This window comes from Danio aesculapii, chromosome 2, assembly GCF_903798145.1.
Source record: "Danio aesculapii chromosome 2, fDanAes4.1, whole genome shotgun sequence".
NCBI classification, from domain to species: Eukaryota; Metazoa; Chordata; class Actinopteri; order Cypriniformes; family Danionidae; genus Danio; species Danio aesculapii.
In genome coordinates, this window is record NC_079436.1 from 42,160,060 (window position 1) to 42,170,948 (window position 10,889).

Here is a 10,889-nt window from a genome sequence, read left to right on the forward strand (position 1 = left end):
TAAAATGTATTAGTTTTGTTAGAAGTTGTCATATTATTAATATATATTTTGAATGCTTAGATACCATTGGGTTCTTTGGATAAATGTATCCGACAGATAATTAAATGTAAAAGTACATATAAATCTTTAGCATAGTCTTAACAATTTCAGTAGAAACATCTAAGACAAAGATGGCACTGCACTTCAAAACTCACCTAAACGTCCTGCGCTGTACAAAATCAAGAAAGTCAATAATCATGAGATTCAAAAAATGGTGTTTAATGTTTATTCAAACTACTGGTAACACTTTATAATAACTACACATTAAGAATCATTTATTAAGCATTAGCATCTAGAGAATTCATTATCTGTTAAGCATTACCTCTACATTAATAGACGTTAGTAAGCAGTTTATAACTGCAGCTACAAATGCTGTATTCTTGACCTATAACCACATTTATTATGTGCTTAATAATTGTACTTTCATAATTTGTGACTGGTTGATTTTTCATTACTAAATTAAGAATCACATTATTTACAAACCATTTGTATTTAAGAGTAGTCAGTGGTTTTTGAGATCATTCAGAATGAGTTAGTAAATGATTAACAAACTATTGAAATCCACGTTTATATGTCTTATTATTCAGGTATATAGTAATGGGTGCTATGTATGTTAATAAATGCTTTATTAACTGAACTTTATGCAGTTTTGTGACCTAATCTAAAGTAAGGTCTATTTATGCTTTGAAAAATTCTTAAAAATGACAATTAATGGCTCAGTATCAAATAAACAATAATCTTTACAATCTTATCTAAAAAGTTTAATTACTGTAAAGTTTAAACATTGTGTGAGTGTCAAAATATGACATAAAATTGTATAAAACAACAACTATATAATAATTTACCAATATAATAAGATGCAATGTTTAAACCGCACAGTAATTGTATTTTAGATAAGGTTCCAAAGATTTATTTTCATTTAATACAGTTTCATTTGTGTATCTTCAAACAAATAAAAATTAATAAAGTCATTTGTGTTCTTTTTTCCTGTTTAGAATTTAATTGAGCCTTTAATTGTCATTCATAAGAGATTTATAAAGCATAGTCTTCACTTTAGATTAGGTCAGAAAAGATGAAGATGAGTTAATAAAGCATTTATTAACATACAAATTAACTATTAGTATACGAATAAATAATAAGAATTCTAAAGGTTAATTTGAATAGGTTATTAATCATTTACTAACTCAGTCTAAATGATCCTATAAAACAACCAACTATGCTTAAAAAAATGGTTTGTAAATAAAGAAATAATTTATTTAGCAATGAAAATAAATAATTTACAAAGTATGAAATACAATTACTAAGCACATTATAAATGTGCTTATAAGTCAAGAATACAGCATTTGCAGCTGTAGTTATAAACTGCTACTCACGTCTATTAATGTAGAGGTAATGCTTAACAGATAATGAATTCACTATATGCTAATGCTTAATAATTGGTTTATAGTGTGTAGTTATTATAAAGTGTTACCAAACTAATAAGTTAAGTGGAACCCATCTTTATTTTACAAAGTGCAAATTTTCAGAATGTTCTAGATCAGAGATGCCCAAACTAGGGCCCACGGGCCAAAGTTGGTCAACGGTAACCTTTGATTTGGCCCACCAACCAAACAGAGAAGAGAAGGACAAATGATGGGGAAGGTTGGGGTAAATCCCTCTAACAGAGATAATTTCTTATTTTGTTTGTTTAATTGCTGAGCTACAAAAAAAAGTAAAACTGAAATTAAATGTTTTAATTAAATGGGTCATTTTATGTTGATGTATGTGGCTCGTTGATAAAACCCTATTAGTACACATGTATTTCACTTTTAAGTAAAAAAAATAAAAAGTTTTGTTTTTGTAAATAAAAAACATCGAACTCAATTGAGTTATAAATGAGATCGTTTATAGTTTTATTGTAAGAATTGCCAAATGTAATATATATATATAATTATTGATATGATTATTTTTTCTATATATTTTGTAATATTATGAAATTAGAAAGTTACCATGGCAACTTTACTGTAACACAGTTTGGTATATTTAGCTTCGGCCCACCATCCTCAATCAAGTTTAGATTTTGGCCCTTCATAAGAAAAGGTTTGGGCACCCCTGTTCTAAATTAATTTTGCCGTTGATAATATTGCCATACACTATAACTCAAGGTTTCCGCTACATTCATTCTTCCATGGCGGGGCACCACACCAAGATTCATCCCACCACGACTACATTACAGCTTCTTATTAATTTAAAACATTCAGTCATTGTTTTTGTTGTTTTTAATAGTAGGTTATAATCGCACCAAAACACATTAAAAGGTAAGTGAATTATAACAGCGCACTTTTCTGTTCCCGTAGTAGGGCTGTGCGCTATTTGTTTAACACTTTAAGGTGACAGACTGACTGATTTACTGACAGGTGCGCGATGCATGAGGCCAGCAAACAGGACGTAACTTTCAGTTAAGATGAACACAGTTTCCGTAATTATACTTTATTTATAGATAAAGGTCTGTGATTCTGCATACAAAGACTTTAATGTTATCTTGCTGGAGTTTATTGCCATTTCACTTTACTTCAGGACACATTAATGTCACTCTGTAGGTCTACTGGAGACATTCAGAAATATTCCTAGCAAATCTAATAAATGTTGGAGACATACTCACTACATAAACGCACTAAATTTGAGAGCGCACAAGAAAATCTGCGCTTGGGCAGCGTATTTGAGGGCGTGCAAGAGGTTTTGTGCACGTGCAGAGGAAATCGGCGCGCAAGCAAGGAGATTGTTGTCGTATTAACGTTACATATATGCGATCCGACTTGTAATACTGTGTAAAAACCTGCCGCCACAGCTGGAAAAAATCCTAGAGGAAACACTGTAACCGCACAATTATTAGTCCAGGGATGTGAACAGCTCTGAACAGAACATCACGTTTTGTCATTTTTTATTTACTTTAATTGAAGCATGGCATCAATACACAACAGACAAATAACTAACATCTTTTTACAGCATTTTAAACTGCTCCAGTGCTTCAATATTCACTTTCACAACCAGCTGGGCCATTTCTTAATCAATCCAGCTGAGACAGATGGTGTACCTGTTCTCATTTCACTTGCATAAAGTGAAATACCAAAAAAAAAAAAAAAACATCCCAAAATTGTGCTGCTGCTTGTTAAGTCTGTGAGGTCAGGATGTACTTACTGCAGTGTGTTTGACATTCACAAATCCATCATTCATAGTAAACTGTGCTCACACAAACCTCCACACACTGAGTGTCTCAGCAGAAAATAGCTCTGAGTGTCAGTATCTGTACTCATTTACTCAAGTGTGATTAAACAAGCTGTGAATCGCCTCTTCGGGTCTTATTTTAGCCTTATTCTGCACTCCATCTATTCTGATCTCTGTGTAGGACTGTCAGAATTACACTGTAAAATGCAAATTCTCCTTTAATTCATTACAATTTAGCAGCTTCAAATAATCAACAAGTAACAAAATGAAAAATGAGAGTGTGTGGATAGTTTTTCTTTCAATTAATTTGTTTTAATATATATTAATTGAGGGGTGGCACAGTGGTGCAGTGGGTAGCGCTGTCGCCTCACAGCAAGAAGGTCACTGGTTCAAACCTCAGCTGGATAAGTTGGCGGTTCATTCCGCTGTGGCGATAAAGGGACTAAGCCAAAAAGAAAATGAATGAATATACTATTTGGCCTTAATATGTACAAACATTAATATCACACACACATGCACTACTAAAGTAGATATTGATCAAGATTCGTTGATGTAAAATTGTGAATGAATCCCATTTTGGACAGGTTTTACATTTCTGTTTGTCATTAACAATGTCAAACTAAATGTTACTAAAATCAGGTTCAGATTTGATGGTATTTTACAACATATGAACAATGTTTTTTTTTTACTTCAATTAAAACACAAGCACAAGCAAAAAATCTGCCATGTTTTCAGATGCTTACATTTACTTTTAAACAACACAACTGCGATGATTTAAAAAAATAATCAGAAATTAGAAATCAATAATCAATACTAACCCAGATTTTTTTTTGTCACAATAAGTAAAAACATTTGTTATCAAGACCAATTTTCATTAGGGATGTATCGATTCACCTGATTCACGATTCGATACGATTCACGATACTAACCTCACGATTTTTAAACAAATTTATTAGAAACAAATTTAAGGTGAAGAGCCCTTTATTATTTTAAAAATGCTGCAAATTTTTGCTAAATAATATATTTTCTGTCATAAATTGTTATTTTAAGAACAAAAAAGTATAATACAAACCAAAAAAGACTCATTAATATAAACTAAACTAAAACTGTGACTATGCTGGGATTCTACAGTTTTAAACAGAAATATCAGCATGTCTATGTTTCCTGGCATAAGCTGAGGTATTCGCACATTTACAAGGTCCCCTGGTGATGAAAAAAAAAACTTTCACTGGGGACTGAGATGGCTGGTGTGGAGAGGAAAGCCTTTCCTAAACCAGAGAACAGTGTGTACAGAGGTGGTCATTAAGCTCTCCAGGGGACTGACCACTGGCATATAAAAAACTGATTATAAAATGACTAATTACTGTATATCATAGGATAGAGACAGGAGTTGAACATGAATATTACTTGTATAATTAATTAGTATAAGCATCAGTGTGATACGCTTATGAAAAGATAATCTTGAACAGTTTTAAATATTAAATAATAAGCAAATTATTAAAATATGCATAAACTAATTTGAAATAGGAGAGGGTAATAATAATCTAATACCTGCTCCTGTAACAGAACAACTTTCTCTTTCAGTCTGAAAAACATCTTCACACTTTTGTTATGAAAACACTGATGCACTGTGTGATCTCCCTAGCACTTGTCGGAGCAAGCGGAGCTGCAAATCATCCATTTTTGCCTATAGACATCTGTGACGGTAGTTTTTCACTGTGCTGATGGTTTATATGCATCATATTCGTCGTTCTATTAGTGGAAGTAAACTTCTTTTTTGCAGTATTTGCACACAGTTTTTGTTTTGTCTGGCGCACTTCACCGCTGTCATTTTACTCTGCTGCCCAGTGTTGCCAGATTGGAAATGTCAAAATATCGTACCAGAACCTTAAAATTATCGTATTTGGAGGAAAATTATCGTACAAGAATCAAACGGAGAGTATACAGCTATTATCTAGACACATAGCTTTTTGACACAACTTGCAAATTACCACAATACGTTAAAAAAACTAGGCATACCTTAGTGGGAAGGTTCAAACTCCTCCTCTGAGTTGCTGTCATCGAATGTTGCATGTTGCCAGATGTTAAGGGATTTATTTTGCTGTACAAATTGGATGCCTGGACTGCAAAATAGTGCCGGTTGGCTTGAAAGCAGTGCACCCTTCCGAACTTTTAACACACTCTGAGGTGTGCATGCTTTGTTTTGATGAGATTAACTTTGAAAAAAAAAAAATTCACATGACGCATTTGAATGTGGAAAAACATCAAGGGAAAACTCCCCTGTCCTTTTCACTTTCCTTTACAGCACTTGTTTTAACATTATTGCTTAAAAGATCGACCTCAACACTTGTCATTATTGCTTAAAAGATCGACCTCAAACTGAAAACTACTGGCCTAACCACGGGCACGCGCAGCAGGAGCGTTAACTCGTGAGAGAGAACCATTCTCCACGTTGATAGGCTAAGAAGAGATAACATAAGATGGGATAGAAAACGTGCCTAACTCCACCTTCTCCTCACAGACAGTACAGAAAAGATGCTGCTAGATCAATAAGTAAAGAAGCCTGAAGATTACAATGAAATTACTTTTAAATTACATAAAATTTGACATGAATGACATGAAATTATCGTACATTATAGGGTTTTTCCTCATTATTGATCGTACATCGTACAGAGGTCGAAATTATCGTACAAATACGATAATTATGGTACATCTGGCAACACTGCTACCGCCCCACCTCTTGCTCGCTGCTGAAAAATTACGTTTTAAGGTTGTTTTTGCAGTGATGCAATAGAACAACCATTTTTTGGTTCTTAAAAGAACCATTTTGTCTTAATGTAAAGGACATTTTCAACATCTAAAGACCCTATTTTCACTATAAAAAAGTAGAATTAAATAAAATATTCTAAGTTAAGGTTGTTCATGGAATCATTGATGCCAATAAATCTAGCCATACAAACATGTAGCTTAACATTCCATAAATACAAATATATAACATTAAAACTTTGTCTGCTCTCAGTCCAGCATGATTCGTAAATCAGCACCCACTCAACACTCATCATCCACAGATGCAGATAAATAACGTCATAAGGCATGCTTGTCTTTTTATACTTCTGTGAAAGCCTCTCTGTTACTATGGTGAGTGGTTTTGGGGGAGGCGGGTGGCGTGAAGCTGCGGTCACAGATCATCAGAATGATGGCGGAAAGACTGTGCCCTCACTGACATCCACATCAACACAAACCATGAGCTTCCTGCGGGACCGTGATGCCAGCTATATCTGTGTCTGAGTGCAGATGACGGAGTTTAGTATAGCGTCAGTGTAGCTTTATGATCTATTTCTAGGAGTTCATGTAAAAGATGAATGGATGACCATAAAATATGTTAACACTGAAACTGTATTCTTTATGAGTGTGTATAACTTCCTGTACTCAGTGTTCCCACGCTAAGCCAAATGTCAAATTCCCTGACTTTCACTGATTAAAAAGCTGAATTTCCATGACCTATAATCAGCACTGAGCAGACAAAAAGGTAACCGTCTCTTTTAATTGCATGCTGTCACACTGTTTAGGACACAGTAATCATCAGGCACCACAAGATTTCAACTAAGATACAGCCTGATGACTGCATTGGCTGATGACAGACAGGAAAGGAATAAAAAAAGCATTGAAAAATAGCTTATAACCTTAACAAACAAAAGACATGAAAAAATGCAAAGGAAAATTTAAAACAAATTTTGATTTCAATGTAAAATGTAAAAAACAAAGTTAAATTCTTAAATTTCATATATATTATTCACTGACTTACAATGTCTGGGATAGACCTTTAAAAATTCATAGATTTTCCAGAAATTGTGTATTATTCATCATCTTTCGCTTCTTATTGGGAATTGTTTATAAACGGTAACTTCAAAGTGTTTGTATAATGGCTATTATAGTCAAATAAATCATTTTGTAAATAAAACAAATCTTAGTTGTAAAAAAATGAACATATATGTATTTTATGATGGAAAAAAGCAGATCAACTATAACTAAAATTGAAAAATAATGTAGACACAATTTAAAAAACTGAAATACATATAAAGTATTATTTATGCTACATAAAATGCTGAAGATGAAATTAATATGCAATGAAAATATCTGGAATAAACAAGCAAATTGGATGGATGGATAATGGATGGATGGACTGATGGCTAAATGGTGGTATGGATGGATGGATGAATGGATGGACTGATGGCTAAATTGTGGGATGGACGGCTAAATTGTTGGATGGATGGACGGGTGGACTGATGGCTAAACTGTTGGATGGATGGATGGATGGATGGATGGATGGATGGACTGATGGCTAAATTGTTGGATAGATGGATGGATGGATGTATTGACTAATGGATGGATGGGTGGACTGAAAGCTAAATTGTTGGATAGATAGATAGATGGATGGAAGGATGGATGGATGGATGGATGGATGGCTGTACTGATGGGTGGGCGGGTGGACTGATGGCTGGGGTAGATTTGGGGTAGATGAATTGTGGGATAGATAGATGGATGGGTGGATGAATGGATGGATGGGTGGGTGGACTGATGGCTAAACTGTGGGATAGATGGATGGATGGACAAAAATAGACAGATGATTTGTGTATAATATATTTTGTAAAGTAATATCTTTAAGTCCGTTAGTAGATGTAATATATATATATGAGATCTACTGTATCTTTGCTTTATTTAAGTTTTCCTTCCACATAAATATGCCGATTTTATTTCATTTAAACAAAATTCTGTGTGAAAATAGTAAAAAATAATAATAATAATAATAATATTAACAATAAAAATTATGCCTGGCCATACCTATGTCAAACTATTGTGCCAGCTTATAACGCAACGCAACATGAATATAAAAGAGGGCGGTGTGTGTTTGTGTTTCATTCATGCGCTCTGGAGCTATCAAGTCGATATGAAATTACCATGCTGCAACCTGTTGCCATGGTTACAGTTGCTAATGACTGACAGGATGACCTTTTTTTCAGGGGCTGGCTTTATGAATCACACGCAGACCACATATAAACTCTATTATTGTGGCTCATGCTGCGAGCAGGGGCAAGCTGTAATCTGTGCTGCTTCATTTCCTGTGCTGGTGCTGGCAAACTACATACACAAACCATTATCACATTCACATCATTCAATAATATAAATAGTAATAATATGCATTCATCAAGATAACCGAAAGACAGGCCGTGCGTCTCCAGACCCAGTTATGTAATACCAGTGTATGGATCCAGTCCTACAGCTCCGTCCTAACGTAACTCAACCTAAAAATGATAATTTTTGCAGAGTATTGCGCTTGTTTAGATGCTAAAGCTGTTATATATTACGTTTTGTGTATTTTTAATGTTACTCTCTCCATTTTTGCTCTATTTATTGGCTCAATAAGGAAGATTTAAGCATCCACGCGTCATTCAGCCTTCGCATAAATGTATAAATCATAGTAAACGACGCCGTTTGGAGAGTTTTTGTGTTTTGTCAGCGCTCTTTAGCATTATATTTGAGCAATATTGACATGGCGCTCGCTTCATCTCGCCCATTCCTTACGGACACACGCGCACACACACGCACACACACACACACACACACACACACACACACACTATGAAACACTTACCGAATTTGTGGTCTGCCGCGGGGGCGAGACTGGCCCGAAGCGCGAGGATGGTGAGAAACAGGTGAAGCGACTCCATCCCTCAGATCAGGCGTCCATCTCAGCCGCGAGTTTACTAATCCATCCCAGAGGAGGGCTTCCTTCTTTCTGCGAGGTCTGAGGAGAGGAGATGGGGGATGGACGGATGGATGGAGACGGTACGGAGAGAAATGAGAGAGAAAGAGAGAGAGAGGAGGAGGAGACGTCAAGCGTACGCAAAACCTGCCAGCGCGCGCCGCAGTCCTACAATCAGCACTGAACAGCAACCCGCCGCTGACGTCACAGACACGCAGACTTTTTTTTCACACAGGGCTATATGTAGTTTTGATTTTGTCTGTTCCCTTAATAGTAAAAAGCTTCATTTCAAAACTGCATGATGTGTTTACTTGTGTTATGCTTGACTAATATTTAAATTGGTTTGATAATCTGCAACATTAAAGCACACATAAAATCAAGTTGTATTGATTTTGCTGGCACACATTGTTAGTTTTGTGGTAAAAGATTAATCTGTGCATGTCATTAAGAAAAAAAATGTTTGTTTGCCCTTGTAATGTAAGATTAAAATCTGAAAACGCTCTTCCTGTTTGTTTTCAGTTAATTACAGATTAGAAACCGCCTACTACTGCATTTTAATTTAAACATACAACCGTTAAAAAGGTACGTTCTATTCACTATGAACAAAGAGCTTAGAGTGACCAAGAGGCGACACTCAATAGAACGTTCCATTGCAACAGCAGCGCCCAGCAACAGCCTCGGATTCCGCCATTTTGGAGTGAAAGCGATCGGCTGTCCATTGGATCTTATTGCTGTTGGGATGGCAAGCAGCTGCTTTGTTTTATAATTATTTATTTAAAAATCGCATTAAAGCTAATACAACCTGAAAGACGACAATACAACACTTACCACCACAATCATCGGCACATTTAATAGTTTGTTTTACAGACTTATAATATGCTGTTTTTCTATTGGAGTTTTCATTCCAAAATGGCCGCCGCGCCATCTAGTAGCTGTTACACAAATTGCATTAGAGTGTCGCCTCTTGGTGATTCTATGCTCTTTGGTATGTGAGCATATGAATGGAACTCGGACATACTATATCCGCCATTTTGTCATGATCATGTGACCGACCCGCTTGAGTTGCATCGCTTCACTCCCATTCGTGAATTCTCTCACGGAGCATGCTATGCGCACTTCAGAATCTCGCGGAAAGTAGTAGGTCATCCGGGTACTTCTCGCATACTGATTTTTGAATTCGGACATACTACTCGGCTTGGATACCGAATTTATCGTACTATATGGAAGTATGCGATTTCGGATGCAGCCTTGGTCTGTCTGAGGTATTGGGCGTGGCTAACACTTAGCCACGCCCCTCCAACTGCCAAGAAATGGTGAGGAGGAAGAGTCTGTTAGGTTGTAATAACACTCCCAAAACCCTTTTCTCAATCTTTCTGAATGAAATGCCTACTCTATGATATCCAATGAGCTTGAAGTAAAAAAAAAACGTGTTTATGCAAACTTCGACAAACTTGTAAAATAATTAAAAATCCAAAATTCAGTAAGGAGGCAAAAACATTTTCACACCACTGTGTATATATACTGCAAAAAATAAATAAAGGGAACACATAGGGGCCGATCACATTGAACACATTTTTTTTGCACTGAGAAGTGCATCTTTTAAATGGTTTACTAACGGCCGCGAGCGTTTTGCGTGCTGTGCATTCGCAGTTGAAAAAAAGTCAACTCTGAGCAGAAAAAGCTCATTACGTCACTCGCGTGTTTCATTCTCCAATCTATGGAGACTTTTGAGGTTGTTGCTAGATCAGATATGGTTGCGGTCGGAAGTTAACGAGATTTATATTATTTATAAAATTTCCCATTTATTGTATTTTATTAACATCTACCCCCACCTCAACCCTAAACCCAACCGTCACAGTAATGTAAAAACAGTAGTTGTACA

At 35.6% G+C, this 10,889-nt stretch overlaps 1 protein-coding gene across 1 annotated transcript in view; it reads right to left on the reverse strand.

Moving 5' to 3' along the window:
• The window catches only part of slco5a1b (solute carrier organic anion transporter family member 5A1b), a 45,672-nt gene extending 36,503 nt beyond the window's left edge, over positions 1-9,169 (reverse strand). Inside the window, exon 1 of the mRNA XM_056479812.1 lies at positions 8,897-9,169. Within this exon, the coding sequence (XP_056335787.1) occupies positions 8,897-8,972 (76 nt within the window). The 5' untranslated portion in view covers positions 8,973-9,169. The remainder of the gene's footprint in view (positions 1-8,896) is intronic.
• Between the last annotated feature and the right edge of the window lie 1,720 nt (positions 9,170-10,889).